General features: G+C 53.5%; 7 protein-coding genes across 7 annotated transcripts; 5 read left to right on the top strand and 2 right to left on the bottom strand.

Moving 5' to 3' along the window:
* Positions 1-7,495: 7,495 nt before the first annotated feature.
* On the top strand, positions 7,496-10,609 carry CCOS01_13069 (uncharacterized protein; the record flags this gene model as incomplete). Its single annotated transcript, XM_060461215.1, has 5 exons — positions 7,496-7,740; positions 7,804-8,096; positions 8,150-9,154; positions 9,205-9,600; positions 9,654-10,609. Coding segments are annotated over 5 exons (2,895 nt in total), but the record flags the coding sequence as incomplete, so codon positions are not given.
* Positions 10,610-10,811: 202 nt separating this feature from the next.
* Positions 10,812-12,474, bottom strand: CCOS01_13070 (uncharacterized protein; the record flags this gene model as incomplete). Its single annotated transcript, XM_060461216.1, has 2 exons — positions 10,812-12,134; positions 12,229-12,474. The coding sequence occupies 2 exons, from the start codon at positions 12,472-12,474 to the stop codon at positions 10,812-10,814; spliced, it is 1,569 nt and encodes a 522-aa protein (XP_060308418.1).
* Positions 12,475-13,083: 609 nt separating this feature from the next.
* Positions 13,084-14,172, top strand: CCOS01_13071 (alpha-ketoglutarate-dependent 2; the record flags this gene model as incomplete). The annotated part of the gene is made up of 3 exons (XM_060461217.1): positions 13,084-13,200; positions 13,261-13,461; positions 13,534-14,172. The coding sequence occupies 3 exons, from the start codon at positions 13,084-13,086 to the stop codon at positions 14,170-14,172; spliced, it is 957 nt and encodes a 318-aa protein (XP_060308419.1).
* Positions 14,173-14,988: 816 nt separating this feature from the next.
* CCOS01_13072 (uncharacterized protein) lies at positions 14,989-16,554 on the top strand (the record flags this gene model as incomplete). Its single annotated transcript, XM_060461218.1, has 1 exon — positions 14,989-16,554. One exon carries the CDS (start codon positions 14,989-14,991, stop codon positions 16,552-16,554), a length of 1,566 nt encoding a protein of 521 aa, XP_060308420.1.
* Positions 16,555-16,772: 218 nt separating this feature from the next.
* On the bottom strand, positions 16,773-20,492 carry CCOS01_13073 (uncharacterized protein; the record flags this gene model as incomplete). Its single annotated transcript, XM_060461219.1, has 5 exons — positions 16,773-17,076; positions 17,147-17,449; positions 17,531-17,747; positions 17,823-18,717; positions 19,260-20,492. 5 exons carry the CDS (start codon positions 20,490-20,492, stop codon positions 16,773-16,775), a joined length of 2,952 nt encoding a protein of 983 aa, XP_060308421.1.
* A 1,661-nt stretch (positions 20,493-22,153) lies between these two features.
* CCOS01_13074 (uncharacterized protein) lies at positions 22,154-23,140 on the top strand (the record flags this gene model as incomplete). Its single annotated transcript, XM_060461220.1, has 1 exon — positions 22,154-23,140. The coding sequence occupies one exon, from the start codon at positions 22,154-22,156 to the stop codon at positions 23,138-23,140; it is 987 nt and encodes a 328-aa protein (XP_060308422.1).
* Positions 23,141-26,315: 3,175 nt separating this feature from the next.
* Positions 26,316-26,829, top strand: CCOS01_13075 (uncharacterized protein; the record flags this gene model as incomplete). The annotated part of the gene is made up of 2 exons (XM_060461221.1): positions 26,316-26,398; positions 26,439-26,829. Coding segments are annotated over 2 exons (474 nt in total), but the record flags the coding sequence as incomplete, so codon positions are not given.

Here is a 26,829-nt window from a genome sequence, read left to right on the forward strand (position 1 = left end):
TCGAGTCGACCAAAACGAAACGCGTAAGGAACTTGCTTGTCTGTCGGCAACAAATATATGGTGAATGAACTGTTTCAATACCTCAATTGTTTGGATTCATCTAAACTAGAAGTCAATTTCTACCACTGAGGGATAGAAATTAGGTCCGCTCAAGAATTCCAGGGTATCCTGGGTGGTCAAAAATACGACGTCGCAGGGTCTGGGGCATAAAGCGCTCGTCATGGCAAGTCAAGAGATCTGAAGGACGGAGTGGTGACAGCTCTACTACCTCACGCGACTTTACTTAGCCAAACTAGACTTTCAGGCGAGGTTCAAACTTTGTTGTCACACGTAGCTTCAAGGTAATTCTCTTAAATTTTGGGCAGTTAAATATACCGTTTAGTCAGAGCAGTCTTTTCATTGCAACGTGAAGTCTTGATTATTCTCAAGGGCTTCATACGACGGCTATGATTACTTCTAGCAATCCGCAGGTACGTCACTCCCTATCACAGCCTGTGATGGGTCACGGTTGAGCATGAATCCGGCAGAACTTGAGCTACAGCACACTATTCTCGGAATGGTTTCCACTAGGGCAAGATAGCACGAGGTCTTATTGTCCGGGAACTCAGTACAAACGTTTCGACCCAGGCTTCTGGTATCGTAATTCACTCATGCTCAATACCTTCCCCATACGGAACTCCAAGCGAGCAATCCCACATCATGATACCAAGGGCACGAAGTGAGGTAAATTTAATGCCCATACCTTAACGGCCCATTACAGGACGCCTAGAAGAAGCTATACAGGCTATCTGGGCCATCAAAATGGGTTGAGATATGTAACATGGCGTGTTTTCCCCAAAGAGGGCCAAATGGATGACTTGAGTTCGTCTGTCCCCCAGGTCATGCAAGCAGGTCGCCAGCGTTGTCCTACCTAGATCAAATATCACAGCAACTTCATGTTCATTATGACAGATAAATTGAAGTCTACAGTTCTCAACTTTTTATGTTCGAGTTGATGATTACTTGCTTATTAGTCACGAACAAGAGAAGACACGCTCAGGCCCAGGGGCACTTTGGTTCTGTGCGCGACAACCAAGCAGAATACCGATCGTCTACTCAAGACACAGAACACAGGTTGACAATAAAGTTAAGCTAGCTTCAACTAACACGAATCTGAGGGAAGATTCCTCGCTCCTTATTGCTGCATTGAGGCAAAATTTGGGTATAACAGAACCATCGACGTATCAAATGAGTGGGACGATGTTGCTTGGCTTCAAGACAGAGGCCTAGAGTGGCGTCATGTTGCCTCGAAATCCTCTCTTGGTTCGACATCCTTCTCAAATGCTGAAGCTGAGCCAAAATTCCGGCGTTCAGGAGAGCCGTGCCGCGCAGTCATGGTGGGCATGGAAACTCTCCCATAGTTGTAACCTGAATGCATGTCACGAAGCACGTCAACTCGAGTTAATGAGTTCAAATGATGTGACAGAAATTATTCCCTTCACAACTTGGCGTACGGAACTAGGAAGTACTGACTTGGCCTCACCCATGCGCAGGTGGGTGACGTGGAATTGCTCTTGGCTGTGGGGATCATCCAAGTCCCTGCGTTGCAGATGATATGTGAATGTCACCATCACCGGATAGCTTGAGATACGTGGAACTTCTCTCATCTATGAGTATGTGACGAAGTCAATCTGGCGATTATGGGGAGGTAGCTCCTCAAAGAAATCAAAAGTGATATGAAAGTCTGTGAAGACCACAAAGTTGGACACTGACTGGCAGTTGTCCCGGATGAGCTGACGAATCTTGGCATCTACATTCTTGTACCGTAATGAACGGCGCTTCTGTGCTACCATCGTAAGGTACTTCCAGAACGCCGGAAGATGAACAAACGTCTGGCACTGGTAACGAGCATATCTGGCCGCCTGTTACGTCAATCAAGACTGCCTCTCTCTGGTTATTCGAGGCTCAAGACCAGCTACGATCTCAACAACAGGGGCAAAGGATTCTGAACGGTCCTCTCTTGACTCAATTTTCATAGCAAGTCAAGTGAATACTTGTCTCCAAGGCCTCTAGCCCTCATTATTCCGAATCTTCAGTCGGAGAAACCTTCAGTGGGTAATCATGCTAGTCCGTCCTACATCTGGCACTCGAACGTAGAGACGTGGTATTGTTTTCTGCGGGCCTTGACAGAGGTGCCTTGGAAATAACGACCTACCACAGGTATTCACTGTGACAGCGTGACCGGCCCGAGGTATCTAGCACTCCCGGCGGCGAGCAAGTCTCCAAAGAAGCGAGGCAATTGACTGGTCATAAATCCCGGATTCTAGATCTCGATTAGTAGTAGCATCAAAGTCACCTCTCGTATTCATGATTCGCTCTTACTACCCTTCATGAGCAAGTAGGTTGTGGAATAGGCCGTCCCCGATCGATACTTTCAGAAAACGTCAGGGGATGTATTCATTCGTTCTCTACCCTGTTCTTGCCAGGTTTAAAGAACTGGGAACACGAAACCGATAACTCTCATTGCTCATCCTTCATGCTTGCCTCGGATGGAAGACGATAACGCTAAAACCTTTTGGTTCCATGTCGATGCACCGTTTGACTGTGATCACTGTGGCAGCACATTGCAAGAGATTGTGATTTGACGCACGAAGGTAAGTGAGTGACTTAAGTGTATGCCTACCAGGCTAGTGACCACCTTGCCAATCGCTACTGCCTATGGTACAATTGACCCTTTCACCAGATCCTCAACAAACGTTCTTTGGGGAATGTAGCAAGAATGAAGCAGCACATGGTAGAAATAGCGACGGTGGCAGCATGCAAAAGAGCATCCCGGCGTAAATGAAGCAGCGGGACAATTCTTCACCTAGTTGAGAGGATGTTTTGAAAGGTCTCCTGCATGTAGAGCCGAGTCATCAACTGGAAGAGCGGTACAGTACAATGGACAGATAGTCAAGATCAAGGAACCAAAATCTCACTGTGCTACGAGTTTCACCCGCAGAAGAACTTTCCGTTTCACTGCGCGACGAGGCTAGACATACGGATGAGCGAACCATCCCATCGGCTGCTAAATCTCAAGATCCAGACCGGCACGACCGGGCACCTTCCCCAGACACCATTTCGAACCTACTTCCAAGTCTTCAAGTCTCTTTGACAAGCGTCCCACTTAGTTCTGCACCGTTCTACTCCTCTCGACGATCCATCATTCGATGCCAAGAAGAACCTACTTTAGTTATATGCTAGTTGATGTTGAAAAAGCGGGCTGAGACACGTACCGTGGCGTGTTCTGCTAAGGGGAAGCTAGTCGGGCTAGTTTAGGAGATTCCCGCCGCCATGCGAACGCGTCACGACTCACGAACGCAGGCTCATGAGAGGGCCTATCTGCTACACAGAATTCGGGTTCGAGATGGTAGAAGGCTGCAAGTAGTGCTGTGGAGGATCGCGCATTGACAGAAGCAGATCGGTACCGACGAGGCTTGATGAGATGCAGTAAGTAGCCCCTACGACCCCTTAGTCTACCTCGAATCCAGGTGCTTGCAGATTCCATCAGCTTGATGCAGAAATGGCGATTGTATGTAAACGGACTGTGTACGGATACCTAGGGATTCGTTCTCAGGGGAAAATGACAGGTCTACGTATACTATAGTAAAGTAGTCCAATGCTATTCGATTTAATGATGAACTTCCTGCCGAAAACCTGAGAAGCTCAATCAACGCTCAAAGCGATTGAGGCGAGTGTACAAGGTTAAGATGGATGTTCGAGCCGACGACTCCGTAACCAGTCGAGCTTGCCCAGACGTGTGTGGGAGAACCGGAACGAAAAGGTCTAGGCCAGTGGAGTCTAGACACAGTTATACCAAGCCTTTGTTCCCTTGCTGATGTTTGAGTGGTGCCCATCTAAGCTAGCGGTTGTCATTTTGGCGGTTCCTTCGATGAGATATGAGACTGTGAGTTGCCTCTGACTGGTGGAGAACTTCCGCTGTTGCAGGTGATCTACCTCTCATGCGGATGTCGAAAGGCTTACTCGGGTCAATGGAAGTTCGTCGTCATAGGTACTCTGTTCACTGAACAGTGACAACCAACATGACAACGACTCTGTATGCGTTAGATCGTAACGCCCCATCCCATTATTTCATCAGCCTGCCAATTCCACGGTGCGTCTTCAGGGACTCCCGAGACATTTGACAAGATGACTACCTGACTCCGCCTACCCGGCGCGGCATTGCCTTGCTGTGGACTTTGAAGAAGCTAACGGCCAACATTTGGAAATCTCTCGGCTTGCGGGAGTTCTCATTGGTTACAAGTGCGTCGAAGTCCAAGATCTCGCATTCGCTTGGCGGTAGGGAGAGTCCAAGCGAGTCAGGCTATTGGCAGGTCCAAATACCCCTATTCTCAGCAGGAGCGAAGTTTTTCACTCAGGGGAAGAGTAAGCCATACCGCCATCTATTCAGGGAGACTCTCATATCTGCTCGCCAACAAACACGTCGAGACATAACCTGAAGTCGGGTTTGATAGCCACCGTTGGCAGGCGTTTAAATGATAACTTTCCACTCAAGGCATCCAGTCTCTTTACAATACGCGAAATGGCATGGAACATGGTGAAGATGAATTTAAATATGCTCTCGCCATCCATATGCCTCACAGAGAATAAAGCACCGAGAGTTCATGGCCATGTCTCAAAGTCTCAAGTGCTACGTTATGTCTTCGTGGTCAGACTCCCAGCACTTGCGGAGCTTGGCTCGTCTTTCTCTACAACAAATTGATACTTGGAGTCTTCATTCCAAATGTTTAGCCGACAGGGCATTGGCTGGATGAACAATTACACCAGGCGAACAGGGCTCAAGAGTGAGGAATCTCGAGGCTGGCCACTCGGATCCAAGAGATCTCGCTGTGAAATGACCCGAAAGAGAACTCTTTGTTCATCATGCGATGAGGCCAGGAACATGGGTGGGCGAGATATTACCCTTGAACCAGCATCCGCATGTTTCTTCATGCAGTTGTATCGGGCCTTTCAGAGAGGCGAGAAATAAATGGCTCTGAAGATGCCTGCGAAAGGCCTGGAAACCCTTCACATCGGTATGCTTCGGTATCCTGGCTGTTGCCATTGGACCAGCCGCACTTTGTCAACACCGCACCAACCGCCCTCAACCCGAGGACATGTCTGCATTCTCCCTGTCATGCAGCCATCGCCATGAGGTAAGATGTCCTCATTTCAGAGTTATCCAGTGATGTTGCAACGTTACTCTGTGGGGTAAACATGCTAAGCACGTTTCAACCTTACCGTTTGCAAATAGGGCAGCCAAGGCTAGCCTAGCCACGCAAGCAATCCCATGAAAACAATCGGGGTCAGTCCTGAAGCAGGAGTTCAAGTTGCCAAGTTGTCCCCACTGGCAAATAGGAAGCAGGCCGTGATGCTGTTATCTTTACCCCATGATCCTGGTATCCGAAAGTAGTGAGACATTCCCGATCAGAAATACCGGGTGGATTCCGCGGTCTTTAGTTGGGAATGGTCTCTGAACAAAAGCCCGAGTTGCTTCGGTCTGGCCGTGAGGCGTCTCGCCGAGGGAACGGCGAGCGTACGGCGGCCCCAATACCAGGTTTTCCTGGTCTTTGTCGTGTGGACTCGTACTACGTAGTCTGTCAGACGTCAAAGCTTCATCCTGACAAGGCATCATCACGTGGCATGGTCCAAGATCGTCTGCCCAAGGCTGGAGACAATATCCGTGTCTCCCTTGCATATAGGGCGACGCCAATCACTTGCAGAATTAGAGAGAGATGTGGCAGATCAGTGCGAGAGCTGGATTAGTCTTGCTGACTCGCGGTGTGTAATACCTAACTTGGCACGGCTTGTTTCTTGCAAAGTTGCGGCAGGCGGCTCTATTCGTACGTCTACCAAGGCTACGTCGAGTCTAGTGTAGGTGTCTGGATGGTTGAAGAATGTGCAGGGTGGATCCGAGCGGTCGTTAGGTCGGTCTCATCTGCGGTACTCAGGCGAATGACACGGTTGAACGAAAAAGAGTTCAGCTGAGCGTTGAAAGAAGATATCGTCGATCAGTGTCCATTTGCGTCGATGAGAAGAAATCGGAGCCAGCTCCGCACTTGCGCGTGCCGGGCCAGTGCTGGGCCAAGAATTAAAGTTCAGCTGTAGTAGACTCTCAATTGTAACCTCCGAAAGGGGCATGGGGGCCAAAAAACTTGGTTTTTCTTTTCTGTTTGGTTCTGCAGTCTGACGAGATGTCTGAATTTTGCCCGGGTATGTGGGCAAGGCTTCCCAGTTTGTCTTTGTTACCTTCGCTCTCGGCGAACCTCGGCCGCAAGATTCTTCGCTTGGAAAACCAAAGGTGGAAAGGAGCAGAGGATTTCGTAATCAAAGCTTTCTCGGGTCGGGTGCATGGATGCCGTCAGCCGTCTGCAAAGTGGAGACTTCCAGCACTGCAAAAGGTACGCGGGACCCCTGTTCCGGGACCGTGGGGAAATGTTTCTCCCTGGAGGACCCGCTTGAAAGACAATCAATCTTAGCGTTTCCCTCTTCGGGCCAATCACAGAGCGGAGGGGCACAATTTTCGGAGGCAGCCAATGGCTGGTGGCGACGGAAGCTGCCACAAGTGGGGTCTGGGCCCGCACCGTCCTTTGGCCGTGGAGTGGGGCCGCCCAGGGGATCACCGAGGAACCAATTGAGAGGAGCGTAGGAGCCAAAGGACTGAGGAACGACTGAGAAACACCAAGTCAGCCATTCCCCTTTCGGGCGCACGTTTTCTTCTTTGGCTTCCCGCTGCCTGAGCCCTGAGCTGTCAATTGTCATCGCGCTCGTCCGAACTCGTCAATTCATCAGCGACACCCAGCAATATTATCACATTTCCTATCTTCCCAGCCGCCATTCCGACAGGGTCCCTCCCGAGGGCCTCTCAAAACTGTCGGTCTGCGCGACGCCTAACATAGATCGCTTCCCGTCGCTAAGTTCGCTTCGCTGCCAAAGTCTTGGTATTGAGAGGGATCAGCGTCTCTCATCGCAAAAGAGCCCACGCCAATCCCTACCGGGCCAGCAGTAGGCGGCCACATCCCATCCCATCCCATCCCAAGCACCACACACGCACACACGCCAGCCCAACGGCAAAACGGCCAGCCCCCGTCAATGATCTAATTGATCGCCCGCAGCGCTAGGTCTGCAAGTCCGCGGGGGTCAGACCGTAGTCTGCTTATCCTGCCGGGTGCAGGTTTTAACGAGACGACGTCCCCACGCCCAGAGAACTCCATCGTCTGACCCTGACAAGTCGGCATCACGCCGGTTCCAACTCCGTACTCCGTATTCTACCAATATCAATCCCACGATCCCCGCCCATTCAGCCGGCTTCGCTTCAACTAAACGGATCGGGTACCTGAGCGCCCAAAGACATGTTGTGCAGTTTCAGCTGCAATGGTGGAAATTGTAAGACATCCTCCCAACGACTCCATCCCGTCACTCCCGTGAGCAGCTTTTTGAGGCCTCCCCCAAACTAACTGTACGTGTGTGTGAATAGTCGCTCAACGGCGATGGCAGTGATGGTGATGGCCGCGTTGGTTCCGCCCGCGATAACTCGACGGGCGGCGGAACCGTCAGCAAACTGAACGTCGGTTCTGACTCGTCTTCGTTGATGTCGCTCGTCAGCACCCTCGTCCCCGTGCTCATCTACACTGTCGTATGTCTGCTCATATTCTGGGCCCTGCGTCGAAGGAGTCTCCGCGTCTACTCCCCACGCACTATTCTTAGAGACTTTTTCTCTCAGTATGTCATCACCCCATCGTCACCCGTAGAGTGATTCGTACAGCATGCTGATTTCCACGACAGCGAGCAAAGCGTACAGCTTCCCAAAGGATGGCTCAACTGGGTGAAGCCGTTCTGGACGGTTCCGGATACGGAAATCCTGAATCGCTCCTCACTAGATGCCTTCCTCTTCCTTCGGTATCTGAGGATACTTACTATGATCTGCTTTGCTGGTATTTGCATGACATGGCCAACATTAATGACTATCCATGCTACCGGCACCGGTGGTCTATCACAACTGGACCGCATCACCATAGGCAATGTCCAGAACTCCAAAATGCTCTTTGCCCACGCAATCATTGCGTGGGTCTTCTTCGGTAGGTGCCCCCTATTCCATACGATGGTTGCGGTATGCTAACCCTCCCTTCAGGATTTATCCTCTTCACAATCTACCGTGAATGCATATACTACATCAATCTTCGCCATGCCTACCTACTATCACCCTACTACTCCAAGCGGCTGTCTTCCCGGACGGTCATGTTCGGCTGTGTCCCGCCCAAATACCAAGATGCCGCCCGTATGCGAAAGTTGTTTGGCGACACCGTCAAGAACGTCTGGATCCCCCGAGACACGAGCGACTTGGAAAGGCTCGTCAAGGAGCGAGACGAGACGGCGATGCGGTTGGAAAAGGCCGAGATTCGCCTGATCAAGATGGCCAACAAACGGAGGAACAAGCAACTCAAGGCGATTGCCGCCGCTCTACCGGTTCTCCCTGAAACCGTCTCCAGCCCGCCATCGAGCGGAAGCTCAGAACGGTCCGACGACCCCGAGAAAGGATACCCGCACCAAGAGAACACCGCTCTGCCCGACGTCAACGGCTCCGTCGCCGCACAGTGGATCGGGGCCAGCGAACGACCGTACCACCGACCCCTGGCCAACTTCTTCCGCCGCGTCGATACGATCAAGTGGACGCGCCTTCGCATCAAGGCCCTCACGCAACAGATTAACAAGTTGCGTCGAGGATTTCTCAAGGGCGAAGGTCGTCGACTACCCACAGCTTTTGTCGAGTTCTCCTCCCAGGCTGATGCCGAGCGGGCGTATCAGACCCTGGCGCACAACCGCCCGCTGCACATGTCGCCGCGGTATATCGGTATTCGCCCAGAAGAAGTGGTCTGGAGCTCCCTTCGGATGCGGTGGTTCGAGCGCATCGCTAGGGACTTCTTGACGCGTGCGTTCATCACGGCCGCTATTGTATTCTGGTCTATCCCATCCGCCATCGTCGGAACCATCTCCAACATCAAGTTCCTGTCAGAAACATTCCCCTTCCTGGCATGGATTACGAAGCTGCCTGACCCGGTCACCGGTATCATCAGTGGTTTGCTGCCCGCGTTGGCCTTGTCGTTCCTCATGGCCATCGTGCCTTGGATGCTGCGAGGTGAGTAGCACATTTCGACCCCTTGAATCACCCTGCTGACTTTTGCAAAGGTTGCGCCAGGGTTGCCGGCGTTCCCTCGCTCTCCCTGATCGAACTCTTCGTACAACACGCCTATTTTGCGTTCCAAGTAGTTCAGGTCTTCCTGATCACGACTCTTACATCCGCTGCATCGGCGGCTCTTACACAAGTCCTGAAAGACCCTCTTTCAGCAAAGGACCTACTGGCCGACAACTTGCCCAAGTCCTCCAACTTCTACATATCCTACATCCTCATCCAGTGCCTAGCTGTCGGTGCTGCGTCTCTGCTGCGAGCATTCGACATCTTCCGCCATCACATCATGGCAAAGGGCTTCGATAACCCTCGTGGACTATTCAGGATCTGGCACAGAGAGCGACCCGTGCATTGGGGTGCTGTCTTCCCCGTCTTCACTAACATGGGCGTCATCGGTAAGCCGCGCTGAACTCCTACCCTTTCACTTCTCGAAGCTGACCCCCACCAGCCATCAGCTACTCCTGCATCGCGCCCGTCGTCCTCGGCTTCGCCGCCGCCGGTCTGTACTGCATCTACCTAGTCTACAAGTACAACCTCCTCTACGTCAGCGACGCCTCCATCGACACTCGCGGCCTCGTATACCCCCGCGCGCTGATGCACCTCCTCGTCGGCCTCTACCTCGCCACAATCTGCCTCGTCGGCCTCTTTGCCCTGCGCGCAGCCTACATCCCCATGGTCCTCATGATCGGCTTCCTCATCTTCACGGCCCTCGTCCACATCTCCCTCCGGGAAGCAATCTTCCCCTTACTCTACAACATCCCCCGCGCCCTCGCGCTCGAGATGGAAGAGCTCGACGGCGGCTTCGTCGCCCCAGACTACCCGCAAGACGACTTCCTCACCGACGCCGACATCACCGCCGCGTACCCAGACTTTTTCGACCCAGGCGAGGAGAACGAAGGCCCGACACACGAAGTCAATGGCACCCGAGGCATCGAAGGCGCATCAGGCCTCATGGCCTCCGTCCAAGACTGGTCCGCCGGCGCCGTCGCCAAGAAAATGCAAGCCACGGCCGAACAGTACGGTCTCGCGGGTCCCATAGGCTACGTAATGCACTGGATCGACCCCGCCCCGGACCCGGACCCCAACTTTGTCCTCCGCTGGCTCCACCCGGGCGTCTTTGACGACTTCTCCACCCTCCGGCGCACCATCCCCGTCGACCTGCCCGATCCGACCGAGACGTACCCCGCGGACTACGCCCGTCGGGCGTACTGGCCGCCCGAGATGGCGTCGCCGACGCCGGTGATTTGGATCCCGCGCGACGCGGCGGGGGTGAGCAAGCAGGAGGTGGAGCATTGTAGCAAGGTTGTCGGGTGTTCTGACGAGGGGGCTGAGTTGAATGCCAAGAACCGGATCGAGGTTGAGCTTGAGAAGGCGCCGTTTTGGGTGCCTCGTGTTTTGTATTAGGGATCTTTGTTTTGAACTAATGTAGCGTGGCGTTTCGGTGTCTTTTGCTGGATGATACTCCGTAGAGATATCAGCAAAGTAATATGCTGCCTTTTGGCTCAGATCGAGCGACTTCCGATTTCTAATGCCCGATCTGCATGTTGAAGATGATCTCAATAGCGTGTGCTCGTGATATTTGCCTTGTGCGGAACAGATCGAGGATCTACACCCTCTTAACCTCATCCTCAATCACCCGCCACGTCCTCTCCGAAACAACCATCTGCGCCAAATAATTTCCCTCGTGATCTTTCCCCTGGATATAAATCAAGCACGGCGGAAGAAGACTCATTCGCGGGGTATTACACTGCCACACAATCTTCCCCCTCGGCGTCTTCCTCTCCCCTTCCTCCCCTTTCCCTTCATCTCCCGGCCCCTCTTCAGCCTTGACAATCGCAGGACTAAAATCAATCACCTCGTGAAACCTCGCCTTTCCCACATTCGAAACAGATACCACGAACCCACTCGCCTCCGTAAACTGGTTCGTGCTCCCGCTCTCCGCGACGGCGGTATATGTAAGTCGAGTCGAGACGTATACCTGCGCATCCGTGAGCTGAGACCGCACCGAGTTACGGATCAGCGCGACGGCTTTGCCAAAGGGGACGTGGAGGAGGCCAAGGGCTGTGGTATTGGTCCAGTTGTATGCTACCAGGTTCGAGACGTGTGCTTCGCCGGGGGGCAGGTCGTCTGAGTGCAGCCGGCCGCGGAGGTCGAGGGCCGTGGAGATGGAGATTGGTTTCGTGGGTTGAGAGGAAGGGATGCGGGAGCAGGCTAGGCAGACGAGGTATGCTGTCAGGATGTCGCCGTCGCTGAGGCGGCCTGTTGTCGTCGGTTCTTCACCTACGGCTGTCGCTATATCTGCTTCGGCACGCTCGCGGAGGCGGAGGAGTGCCGCGGCTGGGATGAAGATGTTTCGCTGGCGGATGCGGTTCGTGAGGAGGTACCACAGCAAGCCGAGCGTGAACCGCACTTTACCCCAGCCCGTCAACCTCTTGTGTTCCCATAGGAACGGCTCGTCGTAGCGCTGCTTCTTTGCGGAGGCGACTTTTCCCATTGGGTCAGAGGACGGGTCTGCTAAGGGCGTGACGAGGTCTTGTCTGCCGGCTAGGACGCGGCACCAGTTCTCGACGAGTTCGCGGCGGCCCATGCCGTCTGTGATGCTGTGCGGGTAAGTTATTGTGACGAAGGTTGCGTCGGTGAAGGTTACGATGTGGAGGGTTAGGAGGGGGCGGTCTGTGGTTGTGTAGTCTTTGAAGGTTCTTGGTGCTTCGGGGCCGGCGAGGAGAGGGGTGAGGGTTGAGGGGGTGTCGAGGATGATGGGGAGGTGTGGGGAAGAGTTGTTTGTATTGTGAGGGAGGAAGAGGGAGGGGATGGTTGAGGATAGAGGGTGACCGGTGACACTGGATGGATTTGGTTCTGTTGTGAAGTGGACCGCTGGGCGGGAGGGCGTGAAGGATTGAGGGATGTGAAGTTCGATTTTGCCGTCTTTCTGATATGATTGTTAGTTATAGATACTTCTCGAGTGTCTCTTACAGATAGAGGCTGAGTAGGAGCTTTGGAGCATCGCAAGGACGAGAACTTACCGTTAGTCGCGGCCTTCCGCCCAGCTTCTTCCAGTTGCCGATGGTGAGAAGCTCTGAGAGCGAGGCGTGAAGCATGGCAGGGTCAAGAACGTCGCGGAAGCACATGCTCCAGCTCATGATCATCATGCGCATCATCCAGGAGCTGTCCATGGCGGAGAGCTGGACCACGGTATCTGTGGGGATCCGGTCCGGTTGGCGGGGCTCGGGGCCCAGGATTGGGTTGAGCAGAGGCCGGAGAAACGGCATGACTGGAGTCTGGGTATGAGTCCCTGGCTGAGTATTAATGCTGAAGGTGTGAGACAGATCAAGGCTCGACCTGGAACCTGCAAAAATGGTGGTTAGAGTTGAGGTTATTAGATCGGTGATGATGTTGGCGGGCTGCTGCGGAAAGCCCCAAGAGACGAACACAAGGGATGAACCTCGGTCGTCCCAAATTCCATTGGAGTGTAAACGACATCGTTCGGACAGGGACATGCCCTGTCGACGGAAAGCTTATACTGGTGATAGCCGTTGTCAATGATATGGGGTGGCAGGGTCTGACTCGTGAAGGGAGAGATAACCTACAGATAAGGCCAATTTAAATGAAGAGCTCGTGGGGCGGTGAGATGAATGGGTTTGAAACTGAATCGACCATCCGTATTGACGAGTGGGAATTGATGATAGACCATAGAAGTCGACGAATTCAAAAGTGGTGCTTTCGAGATAGGCTAAGTACGACTTCCCACTGCCAAGACATGGAGTTCGGTTGTCTGGCTTGAACTTGGTCCCTACTATCTCGAATACTGAGACTAGAATTGCTTGGGAGTTACTACCTATCGCTGTGTTAGCAGAGAAACGTAGAGAAATTTGGGCAACATGCCACTCACCATCGAACCCCTCCATCCCACCTTCGCAGCAGAGATCCGCGGGGTAGACTTCTCCAAGCCGCTGACAGAAGACGTCTTCCAAGAAATCCAAGCTGCCATCACAAAGGTCTGCATTAGCAACTTTTCCATAATCATTCAGACTTGTTGCTAATCATTCGAGGTGTAGTATGGAGTCCTAGTATTCCCAGCAACAGGCCTAGACGACAAACGCCACGTCGCCTTCGCCAGCCTCTTCGGCGAACTCGAACGCCGCAAAGACACCGGCGGGCCTTCGCGGATGAGTCTGCCCGAGTTGACGGACCAGGGTAACGTCGACGCCAACGGCAACGTCATCAGTTCTCAAGATCCGCGTGCTCAGATCAGCAAGGTATGTCTTTCCCAACTTGTGTCAAACTAAGCGGGGACTCGGGAGGGAGCACCATCTCTGACGTTTGGGCAGGGAAATACGCTCTTCCATGTCGACAGCAGCTTCAACGCCCAAAGAGCAAGCTACTCAATCCTCTTGGCCCACGAGGTTCCCCCTTTGGAGGCGGGTGGCAATACCGACTTCGCCGATACGCGGGCGGCGTGGGATGGGCTCCCCGAGGAGTGGAAGCAGGAACTCATTTCCAAGGATTATGTCGCCGGTCACTCGTTCTGGTATTCCCGCAAAAAGGCGTGTCCAGACTTCTTTACGAAGCTCGAGCCGGCGAAGCATCCAATGTCTAAACACAAGATCGCCCAGCTCCATGAGGCCAGCGGAAGGATGAACCTGTTTGTGCCGTCGCACTGTCACCACATTGAAGGTCTCGATGATGATGAAGGAAGGGAGAAGCTGGAGTACCTTTACCGCCACGCCACGCAGGACAAGTTTATGGTTTCTGTTCCGTGGAAGCAAGTGGGTGATTTGGTCATGTGGGATAACACTTGTACTCTCCATCGAGGGACGCCAGTGGTCGGAGGCCATAGGAGGGATATGAGGAGGGCGACGGTGCTGGATGGCAGCCAGGAGGCTTGGGGCCTGAACGAGAAGGTAGAGAGGGACTTTGCGTTTGCGGGTGAAGTTATGGCCGACGTGTTTCGATGTTTGTCTGGTTGATTTCTTGCGATGAGGTCAAGTAGTCGGAGGATAGTTCAACTCTCTGCTTTCGTGGAGAAGAAGTTGCTCTTCAGCAGAACTGTGTTCAATCAGCAAATCGTCCGTTTCTCAGTTCAATATTGACTTACTTTCAGACGAATAGAAGAAGCCTTTCTGAGTCTCTTCAACTCTCCACAACCTAGCCAGTCTTTGGTATCAAAGACTTTGCAGCAACCCAGGCTGCGGATATGCCAACTTCATTCGACGCAGCCTGCTCTATTCTAACAAAGCAATGCCCTGCCTTCTTGATTCGAGGATTGCTTCCTTGTCATTCTTTTGCCGGGTCCCTCCAATACTTCAAGACTGTGTCCCCGCCTCCCATCCAAGTGCCCCGTCCCGTCAACACTGAGTTACCACAACTCACCTCAACCCCCCAACCCGGGCACGGGAAGAGAGTAACTTTAGTCCCCGTCCTCGATAGGCAGCCTCTTGAAAGGCTCTTTCCGTTTGGTTTGACCGCCCATCACGTGGTCAACGACCTCTGAGTGGCCCAAAGGGGGTCGTTTCCTCCCGTTTTCGAGGCATCGCGATGAAGAAGGAGGCAGACTCGGCCCGGAACGGAAGCAAAGCAGAGAAGGACCCCCAAGGCACCTCGCCCTTTCTCTCAAACTTCACCTGGCGTTTCCTCCTTGCCTCTTCGTCACTCTAGAATTTCATCATTCCATCTTCGGCGCACCTCAAACGCCTTTCACTCTTCCCCCATCATCAACAACTTCCTCTACTCTCTTTTCCTCAATCCTCCATCGCATCACGCGGCAGCCAAGCCTCCAAGACACCATGGCTGACACCGCGAACTCGATCATCTATGACGATCTAGTGGCCAAGATCAAAGCCGCTGTCGCCCAGAAGCTCGCCGAAAACGAGTCGGCTCCTGATGCTCCTCGCTCTGTCATTGTACAGCGCAAATTCATCAAGATCAAGATGAACCGTCACAACCTCGATACCATGCCCAATGAGGTCCTCGGCATGATCACTACGCTCTGCCATGATCACGCGGGCGGAGGCCGCCAGAACCTTCGCAACCTCTGCCTCGTGAGCAAGCGCATCCACGACATTGCGCGTCGCGAGTTGTACTTTATTACCCCCATCCAGACTCCCCAGCAGCTTGCCTGCATTGTCAGAACCCTCATCGAGCAGCCTTCTACCCGAAAGCTTATCCATGACGTGCTCATCAACATCGACACGAACAACTTCACCGGCAAGAATCCGGCGGCTTCCTTTTACCGCCAGTTCTCGTTCACTCAGCTTGATGACTCCAAGCTTTCGGCGCGTGATCGCCAGCTTCTTGTCCTCTGCAAGGCTACCTGCGGCACCAAGGCCCCCGAGAACCTCCAGTGTATTCTGGGTCTCTTCATGTTCCTTTTGGAGAACACTCACCACGTCACGATCCGCGTCGACAACTACCTCTCCATTGCCGACCGCTTTCTGACTGCTGGTCTATGCATTCTTGCGCCCAATTCGTCCAACAACCTTGACTACTCGCCTCTGTTCCCTTCCCTGGTGAGCTTGGACTTGATCAGCAAGACCTGGCTCCAGAGATCCAGCCAGACCTTCTTCGGCAAGGTCTTTCAGCCCACCTTGGCCCTTGCGGCTTCTTCGCCTCTGCTCGTCGATTTCGGTTTCAAGGGACCCGAGGGCGAGCTGACCAGCGTTCTCATGCACTGTGGTTCTGACGTCAAGTTCCCCTTCAAGAAGCTCTTGTTGCGTGGTAGCGACTGGACCGCCTCGAGCCTCTGCGTTCTACTCCGCCGTTGCCCCAAGGTTGAGCACCTCGAAGTCGAGACGATCCCAGACAAAGACAACTACTTGATTGGACAGAACATCAACAGAGTCTTGCCCAAGTATTGCCCCGAGCTTCGAGTCCTGTCAATCCGCTTCTTCGGAAACAAGGAAGACTTCTTCGGTCCCCGTCTTACCCTGACCTGCCTTCCCAAGATGGACAATCTTAGAGAGCTTCGCATTGAGATCGATGCTTTCGTTCGCGAGGCCCAGGACCTCGGCGACCTCGACCTTGCCGAGAAGCTTCCTGACAGACTGGAGAAGCTCTTCCTGGATGCTTCGTCCGTGAAGTTCCCGGGTAAAGTCACGTCCAAGACCCCCGCGGTTCTTGCGCACAAGGAGCACGTGAAGAGAATCATCGAAGATCTCTGCGAGACTCGCGCGGAGGAGATTCCTCTTCCTCGCCTCGATACCATCGCCATCGGCTGCAAGTACAGCAAGCCGAAGCAGTGGAGCAGAGTCGCCAACGACACCATGGCCGACACCGACGCCAAGCTCCGGGTCTACACCGCCGCCGACGCCAAGACCTTGTGGGCGAAGTCTTTCGACCAGATGAACGTTTGAATTGTATCAAGACCACACCGATGAAGACATGGCAGCTATGGGTTGGCAGGGGGTATCATGACGACACTCTGTGCAAAGGCAGCTGGCATCAATAAGGGTGGAGGTCCAAAAGGAGAACACAGATGGCTATGGTGACTGCTGTGAAAGCTGGATAAACAAGTCTGGAGGCCGGGATGGGGAATGGGGCCCGATTTGTGTACTCTCGCGGGTATTTAGCTTTAGCAGTCCAATACTTTGGCCATGACTTCTCTTGACAGGCTCCAAGCCGATGATAGTTCTCCCAGCATCTGGGTCAGATACTGGCTCTCCTCTGTGATGTTAAATGCCTTGGCTGAGCGGCTCGCTTGGACAGCGCCGTATACAAACACGAGTGGTGCATGTTGAAGCCCATACTGACTTCGATAGGTGCGTACCAGGGAAATGATGTGCTGCGCGGATGTGACGCAATAAGACTGCGGCTTTTCGTCCGCGTCGCTTCCCCGGGATGCAATGGCCTGATCATAGTTCAAGGCGATACGAACACTGTGAAATTGGAGGCTGATTCATCTCTTTAGAAGTGAGCAGAGTCACACATCATGGGAGGCCGACATACTGCAACGCCAATACTCCTGGTATTGTCTTCGATGACGATCCACCCCATTTTTGCCATTTTGCAAAATCGGGCAGCGATTCGCGCCACCGGTTGAGGTCTAGGTTTAGATTATCGAAGCAGACTCGTCGGCCGAGGTCGTCTAGATTGGAGCGCGGAGAGAAGAGCGTCGACATCATTCTCTCGATGATGCGCGACAGGCGGATCTGTTCGTGGAGGTACGGGATCATGGAGCTCGCTTGCGCGGATTCTCTGTATTCTTCGTCGAAGCCTACGGGGCGCCAGAGACTCATTTCGGGGGGTTCTCTGGGATCGACATTAACAGACTACATCTTTTGTACGAGGACTGGAGGCGGAGACGAGGGTGAAGGAGAGGGCGTCACAAACGGCAGCGTTTCCATGGGCTGGACCTCGGCGTCATCGTAGACTAAGTACACGGGCCGGCCGAGGATCAGACTGATGAGCTTGTCGGAGATGTAGCAGCCCCAGTAGATTCTCCTCCGTATCTCGACGTCTTCGTGTGTCGCGAGGGATGAGTCGTGCTGGACCCAGCCTTTGGGGTCTCGTTGGAGGCCGAGATCTTGGGCCATGCGGAAGGCGATTCCTTGGTGAGACGTCTAGTCAGTCTCCTGTCGCGAGCGAAGCATTTCGAGAGACTCTCGCGGGGTAGCGTACTCACCAGAGTACCCCCAACCCTTGGACAAATTACCCCTCCCAATCTCGTAAAGCGCAAGACATAGGAACGCCTGGACGGTAGCGACGCTCGGCCTCGTGAGCCCGGTCACCATGATGATGCTCTCCGCCGCGAGGAAAAATCGCTCACTCGAGGCTTTTGTATCTAAGCTGACCAGCGCGCCGAGGGCGCATATAGATAGGAGCAGGGCGGGGGACCAGTATTTTCTGTTATTCCTACCATTGTTGGCATCACCCTCACCGTCGTCATTGCTGAAATGGTCACGGAGAAAGGCCTCGCGGTAGATGAACATGAAGTGCGGATATTGCCAGCGGAAGAACTGGGTTAGGGACTGCAGAACGGCGGGAGAGGATGGGCCGTCGATGCCAAAGTGTTGCATTACAGATTCGAAGTTTGCTTCGATGCCGCCTCCTCGGAGGAGAGCGGCGGTAGTGTTGTCAGGATCCCTTGGGTCTTTGGAGGTGGAAGGGAGGTCGACACGGAAGATGGAGGTTGCGCCGTGGTAGATGAGGGAGCCTTCGAGGCCTAGCTCGAGGTTTGCGCTTGAGCGGGCGTGGATGCCGAGGTGGGATATGTAGTTGCCTGGTGCCAGTGGTGCTCCTTCATCCGTCCGGATCTCTTTTTGAGCTTTGTTAGAACTACTAGGAAGAGAATGGTCCTTTCCCTCCGCAGCTGCCGTAGAGTTGAGCATCTCCTCCCGCTGCTCTGACGTGGCGACACGGAGAGATTGAACAAACGTCTCGAGCCATGAGATGCGGGACTCGAGGCTCGCGACGTACTCGTGAGAGGCCGGGACGCGTTTACGATCTACAGGGCGGTATTCGCAAGGCGTATCAGACGTGCTGCAGTTTTCGCATGGCTCGGTGCGGGAGCATTTGAACTGGCGAGATGTCTCAGCGAAGAGTTGGGCAGAGGATTCTAAGTTACTGACTTTTCTGTACTGGCATCTCTTGCAACTGTTCGCTTGTTTAGAAACATGTGTTCTACGGTGAGGCAGACTATAGCTTACGATATCCTCTTGGTGGGCTTAAGAGATGTTTCCTGATCGTGTGGAGGCATTGTTCAGGCGGAGACAACGCGGGCTTGAGAAGGTTGAGGTTGATGGAGGTGGGAAGTTGAGGGGACGATGGGATGTCGCCGATGCGGGAGGCTCCTCACTGTAATTTTCAGGGCACTTGCGCTAGAACATTTTCCTCCAGGCCGCTATCGCCTTTCTGGCTCTGGAGGTCAATACTTTAAGGATTGCGACATTCAACAGGAAAGAAGTCATCAAAGATCATCATGGATGACTGTCTACATATATATTTCGTTGGAATATTGTCAATCGAGAATCAAGGCTGTCGGTTTGTCTCTTTCATCATCCCCTTTGGCCGCGCATCACTAACACGGTGGAATGCCGCTTTCAAGCCCTGCCCGAATCACCGCCATCAATCTCTCGACATCTTCCAGATTGCTATAGAAGCCAAAGGAGACTCTGATGCCGATCCTAAACTTTGTCGCTACAATACCTGCTGCCTCCAAGCGTTCAGGCCACCTCGGGTCCTGCAAACGAAGAACATGAAGATGTGGTGCGTGGTGTTTCCTCTCGCTTGGCCCAACGACGCCAACACCCAATTCAGCGCAAGATTGACGCAGCGCGTCTCCAAGACTATACAGACGCTGCTCGAGATTTCTGGGGCCCATCACTTCGAGATAAAACTGGAGAAATGCCCTTGCGGCCACGGCTGAGATGAAGCTCATGTTGGCGTGCTCGTATCTCTTCGCGGTAGGGTGGAAGACGACGGGGCCTTCCGGGACCGCAAAGTCCTCCGAGTCGCCAACACTGCTCACGCCTCCGTAGCCTACAATGGGTGGCACTGGATCCATCTCGTGGATGACTTGTGTATCGACGTACAGCGCCGCGAAGCCAGTTGGCGAGTTGAGGCCCTTGTGCAGGCTGAACGCCGCCGCCGAGACACCCAATTCTTCCACATCGACAGCAGCAAATCCAACTTGTTGCGTAAGGTCCGCGAGAACGTGGATTCCCCGGTGCCGGAACGCCTCGCAGACATCCGCGACATCGTTCCGTTGTCCCGTGTGGAACATGATGGAGCTCAGCCCGATCGCCCTGGTCCTTTCATCGACGTACGGCGCAAAGGTCTTCGCGTCCGCTGCAACTGGGTTCTCCGGGTCTGTGGGGACGAGTCTGACCTCCAGCCCAGTCGAACGCAGTGTCAGCCAGGCGAACGCTTGGTTCGGATGTTCACAGTCGAGAATCACGACGTTGTCGCCTGGTTGGAACTTGAGACCGCGGATAAAGTTTCCCAGGCCTTCGGTGGTGTCCCTGACAAAGGCGATTGCTGATGGGTCTGTGTTGATGTACCTGCCCAGTAGTTCCCTAACTGCCTCGACATCTTCTTTCCAGCGAGATTTTGGAGAGGGTTGATGCAGGGCTTCCGAGCAGAAGCGGGAGAGAGCTTCGTTGACAATGAGATTTGAGGGGGGCATGAAGGCTGCGTTGAGGTGTGTTGTCTTGCCGCTGGAGACTAGGGGCACCAGGTGGCGGAAGAGTTCAAAGTCCGGAGCGGTGTACTGATGGGCAGAAGCGGTTTTGTCGATGCTTTTGGGGGTGGGATGTTCAGCATCGAACAGGTCTTGAGTGCTTGAAGGTGCCATGGCTGAAGGTAGTTGCCTGAGACCGAGACGATCGTGATATGGATTCTGACGATGGAGAAGAGAGTTGAGAGGTGCCTTAGAAGACAATGATGGATTCCTCCCGAGAGTAAGTTTCCAGCAGCATTCTGCCTCTTTCTTATATGAATCGCATCCAAAGCTCACAAAGTCCAGTCATAACACACAATCGAGGCTCGTTCAGACGACAAAGCCTTCTTCGAGACCACAGAAATCCCGCTCCGGGTCAGTGCCGCCGACTCTCCACAATGGAGTTGCAACTCCATCCAGTCAGGGCGTCGGCTGGCGGCCCACCACTTCCCTTTCCGGCATGCGTCCGGCGATGGCCCGGAGCGGACTTGGAACTCCATGGTGGAGATGGCGAATTCCTCCGGGACGCTACGGGGACACCTGCGATGTCGGCACATGTTATCATCATACGCAGTGTATCTCAGGTGTTGTCGCATGGCTATATTGTTCGAGCCATGTCGATTGGAACGAAGTCACGCCTTGTGTTGGTCAAATTCAGCTGGGGCTCCAAGGGAATCGTCCAGCTGCCTCCCTCCAGGCCACGACTTCCCACTCTAGGATTCAACAGATGCTTCTTGCTAGTCATCAAGTGAGAGGGTCAGAGCGAAGAATGATGTTCTTTCCACCCGACTAAAGTCTTCTCCAGCCTGTTAAGCGGTCACGATGTGTTCCTCCTTCCGCATTTTACTGGCACCATACAGATGATGAGGAAGGTAGGCATGCAGCGAGAAGCAAACGGTCATCGCAGGTGGAAAGAGGCATCTCATATTCTCTTGCTTGCTTCACTCTACCTCATACCGACTACCTCCTTGACCGAGCCCAGTCTTGTCCACTCTGCCCATCTTCATCACTTCTATCACTTCTCTCACTTCTGCGCTCTCCGACGAAACCTCCCACTCGACAGAACACCCATCTACAAGCATCCAAATACAAAACACGACAACTGAAGTCTTTTCTATACCCTCTCATTGGTTGATGGCCTTTCGAAAAGACGCTCGTCAACAGTCGATCATCCCATCATCAAACTCGAACTTCCTCGCCCCCGACGTCTTAGCGGTCCGACAACAAGAAGCACATCTACAACGGATGCATGGCCACTAGACACCAAAGCCATGGCGGGCGCTACTTTCTCGTCACTGCCGAACGAGCTTATTACAATGATTTCCCACCACTGCGCAGACGCCTACCCTCTCTGTCTCGTAAACCAGAGAACACTCTCGTTAGCTCAACAGGGTTTATATCACACCATCAAGCTCCCGCACACTCATTACAATCAACTAGTACTTCTCATCCGAACGTTGGTTGAAACCCCACATCTGCGTCGCTTGATCCGCGAAGTCGACATTTCATTAGGCCCGGGCGCTTACTACGACCGAAGCAAGATGAAAACGCCTGAGATTCTTGAGAAGTGGCATAAGTCTATATTCGACGAAAGCAAGCTCTCGAATGCTGAGGGACATATCCTGCTATTATGCAGACAGCGCGCGGCGATGAGTCGATTAGACCTTTCAATCATTATGGGGTTACTGATTGGTCTGTTGCTCTGTTTTGTTCCCAGGATTTACTCCCTCGCAATTTCTCAGGTGCAAAACAACAATCCCGCTTCCCATAGATTACCAACAATAGGATTGCGGACAATGCTGTTCGTCGCCATTTCAACGTACTCCGTCGAAGGTATGAAGCGGAGAGTCTGCCCAGAACTCAAGTGGCTTGTCTTGCTCCCTAGCTCGACACACTTCGACATTTTTTATTCTATTGGCGGAGGGTTCAAACTCTTGGAATACTTCCTCGCCCATCCGACTCTTGAGGCAGTTGTTTCCTCGTACGATTTTGGCCATTGGGGTCTTTCCGGCCCTCTCAGTAGTGGAACATCTCTTTCCATGACGCAACTCATCCTTCGGCCCACGGGCATGAATGCCATTACTCTCAGCAGGGCCCTGAGTCGATTCCCGAAGCTCACGCATCTCTTTGTCGAATTCGATTCTCTGAGTTCCAATGGCGGCTTGGTAATAAGGGACCAGTTGGGTCACACGATCACGGAATGTTGTCCCTGCGTCGAGCATTTGAGCCTAAGGTTTCCTAAGCAGGTGATAAACAAGTTCTTTGGCCAGAACCCTACTCTAGAGATTCACTCTCTGATAAGCAGCACGTGGAACCTGTCCGGCCTGGAAGTATTCCGCAGCAGAATTGCGATGTACTACTCGCTCCTTGAGGGACTGGATGAACGCGCTGCGTTGCTCAGAGACTGGGTGCCCCGGCAAGCGAGGTTGCTTCTCTTAGATACCACAGACACCGGAGAGGACATGACAGGCGCACCTTACTTTGAAGGTGTGAAATCTCTTGTCCTCTCTCTCTGCCGGGCACGTCATGTGGGACAGCTTCGCTTCGGAACCGTGGCCGTCAGTGTCCACGTTGGAGGTAACATTGACTGGCATGAAGTCGTTCAAGAGGCCAGGAAGTATGGAGCCGGAACTGACTTCCGACTAATGGTTGTCTTCTTTCCTGCGATGCGTCAGGCTTTCTGGGCGTCCAATTGGAAAGAAATTTGGAGAGAAGAGATTGATATTCCTGCTCGACTGTCAAACCAAGGCCAGCAAGAGCGTGCAATCGTTGATTCGGGATGATGATCCGGAGGTCTCTGGACAGAAACATTGGGTGTGGGTTTATGGCATTAACTTCAGTAGACAAAGGTCAGGCTAATCACTTGCGCAAGAAGCATTAGGATAGCGCAAATGATGCATTCTGATTTATTGAGATATCCCAATCGCCTCTTGTGTCTGATGAACGTTGGCGCTCCACTTGCTGCAGAATAGATGCCACTCACACGTCGTGTCGCAGCTGCTCTGCGTGGTGTCTGATGTTGAGAAGCAACGTAGCCCCAGCATCGTTTGGCGGACTTGCGTGACAATCCCATGCGACCTACTTTACACGTTTGCGGGATGGTTTGGCCGAGCGGCCCGTCCTCGCCTATTGGGATTGTTCTGGTCCTCTGACAGATTTTGTGATAACTTGATGCCATCACGTCTAAGGTAGACATTGAATCGTGGTGGAGATTCTCGACTTTCCCAGAGTACCTTAACGCCGATGGAGCACGTGACCGGATTTTCCGACAAGTTCCGAGCTTCCGGTGCCCGTGCGTCGATGTCATCCGTTCCGACATCAGCCGATCGTTGCCCGAAGCGGTCATCAACGTCTTGCTGCAGCGTCTCTGATGAAGATTCTCCTATGGCGCCTTGACTTGTTCGCGAATAACAGAATTCATCATCCCTCGCTATGGACAAGCAAGCAGATCTTTGAGGATTATCGAGCAAGTTTCATCAATGCGCGCAATTTACAGACCAGTGCAGCAAGATGAGATTCCACAAAGAAGGTCCAATCGGAGAGTCTGCGAATCCTTACCTTCGATAACAGCAGGTTGCGGCACGGTGCAGATGAGGACGAGAACGTGTATGGATACGGATACACTAGTAATACTACCTACGCTCTCGAAGTTGGAAATGTCCCATTCCGTCAGTCTTCATCGGGCCTGACTAGAGCGGTCAGGAAAGTTCGCCTCCTACCGACATCATCCGCCGTCGGACGCATGGCCTAGCAGCCTTCGCACCTGCCACCAAAAGAGAACGGCGCCGCTCAAAGCCTCGAAATCGCTAGCATCGTGACTAAGAAAACACTCCGACGCGGTTGGCGGCACCAGCCAACAGGAAAAGGTGGTTGGGACGGGAACAGGGCAGGTCCAGCACTGCAGCAGCAACTCGACTACGCAGTAGGTGTACACACGCAGGAGGGTCAATGCACCCAGGGTTGTTAGAGCCGTGGGGTTCGCCGTCTGAGTGGTGGGGTTTGTCTCCTCCTGGCTGGTCGCTAACTTGCTGAAGAAGCGGTGATGAAGAACGGCCGAGTGATGAAGAAGAGCCGAAGAACGCACAAGAGAGACATGAGACCGTCGATAGGTGGCTCCGTCATACCGTTCAGGCAGGCGACGATCAATCGCAGAATTGCCCGATCATGCGCGCATCTCGGACTTGAAATTGATAACGGCACAAATGCCTCGAGGGCAGGGTCTCAGCTACATCGGTACATCGCAGAGCGAGTGGTGAAGATTCACGCACAAAGGCCGCAACTCGAGACAGCCACACACACACCGCAGGCGCAGAGTGACAGGACAGACGTCACAGCCACGGGTACCCCTCACTCGCCCTTCCATCATAGTGCTACGGATAGTGCCCCTCCATCAGCGTTGGCGCTGCGCTTGGGGCAGCTTACAGCGGTTTACGGGCAGGCAGAGGATGGGATACCCCTCCTCGCCACGAGTGCGTCCGACGTCAGCCGCCAGGGCAAAGATTCAGGGTCCTGCCTGAATGAGGACCGTTTGCTATCGTCGTCATACCGTTATCTCTGCCAGTCTCTCGATGTCCGTCTGTCTCGCAGTACCACAATCCCCCAGTGCAACTTCTGGAACTTGCGACTGAATGCCACGGGATGCCTACCTGCTTCGGCAACATCTCAAGAGATACGAATCTCATCTCATCGTCCTGCCAGGGTCAGCTGCAAACGATGCATTGAGGAACAAATGGCCGAATCCTAGCGCCTCCCGCACAAAAGACGCAACCCACCTGAACCTTATCCGGCAACGATGCGTTGAGATAAGAAAAGGTTGACAATTGGGAAGCATCACAGTGGTCTTTGACCCTGTCTTGCCCGTCAGCCAGGATTGGTTTGGGCGGCCGAGGCGATTCGCGCGGCGCAAAAAAGGGCAAAAAGACCTCCCCCAAACCAACTCAACCCACCCCATGGGCCATTCCATGGACATCCATGCCGGGCCAAGTTCCAGCCCCGAAAGAAAAGGAGGACGACTGGCTACCATCAACGCACAAAGAGCGCAAACCCCACCGAGGCACCCCTCGCCAACAGGTCGCCAGTCCCGAGCCACGACGCTGGCTTGACTTGGATTGCGTTTCCGCACAAACGGCGCACCCGCCCAATGACGGCCCCCCGATCCGGTCCCATCTGGCCACCCTCATCTGACATCTGACCCCTCCTCCTGCTACTCTCAGTGTCCCCTCCTCTGGGTGACTGTCCGAGCTGCTTGGAGGAGGCTCTGGATATATAAGTGCGCGGCTTCTTACCTCCCTTCTTCCGCCTCTGATCTGATCTCCACAACGTCAACATCCAAGTCCATCACGTCAACTACAACAACACCTTTTTTTTTTAAAACCCCCAAAACCAACCAACAACCATCAAAATGAAGGGTGACTGCGGCTGCTCCGGCGCTTCTACCTGTATGTACCTTACTCTTCCCCCTGCAACCGCACCGCGACCGCAACGGTGTTGTCGGCGGTCAGTCATTGGAGACCAAGACGCTAACCTGTCTCAGGCAACTGCGGCTCTGGCTGCTCTTGCTCCTCCTGCAAATAAACGCCTCTTCCCTTGACGACGACCTGTGATACGTTGCTGCTTTACTGCGGTTTCGCTTCCTCTCGATACGACGACGATATGAGTTTTTGAATTCGGGATATGGTTTACGACTTGGTTGATGGGTAGTTTGCATCGGCGGATAGTGTTCCTTCTAATCGATGGACCTATTGGCATGTTTAGTCACTCACTTGAGCAATACATCTTTTGAGACGCCGAATTCTGTTCCATTGTTCCACTGGTGATGTTGAAAGTATTGTGCCGCTCTTGATCTTTTCTGGAACTATTCGTTGCCTGGAGGAATTGCTGAAGGATCGTCTTGTCTTCGCAGCAAACATACTCCTCAGTCCTGCAGGCTGGACGACAACCATCCCTTTATACAACTGCCCAACCCCTCAAGGTGCCAATAGCGTCAACCTTGATCGTCTCATCAAGGTCCCGGCCAAGGCTGTCAAGGTGCCTGTCGCCAATTGTCTCAATCACTCAATCCTCTGTCTGCTTCACCTCCAGTCTTGCCCTCTACCTTGCTTTTCTACCCCTCCAAACTTCTGACCGCTCCTATGATGAATCCGAACCCCGCCCCGCCCCGCCTTGGCTCCCCCCTCGACTGGGACCCCTCCGAAAACCCCCTGAGAGTTGTGCCTCTGGTGCCTGTGTGGTGCCTGTGGTGCTCTGTGCAACCACAAAGAAGATCGTCACCTCAACTCAAAACACACCTCACTTCACCCACGACAACCACAATGGAGTACGTAGAAGCCAATACAAACACGCCTTTGCTACATCTACGACGACATCGTTACGCCAGACCGCCAGCATACACCGGGGACCATCACGCCAGTGGCGTACCATCGTGTTCCAGCCCTCTGAAGCTTCCCAGGCTAGCCCAAGAACCCTGGACTAG

The sequence above is a fragment of the Colletotrichum costaricense genome (genome assembly GCF_030867565.1).
Source record: "Colletotrichum costaricense strain IMI 309622 chromosome Unknown Scaffold_16.1, whole genome shotgun sequence".
Lineage (NCBI taxonomy): Eukaryota > Fungi > Ascomycota > Sordariomycetes > Glomerellales > Glomerellaceae > Colletotrichum > Colletotrichum costaricense.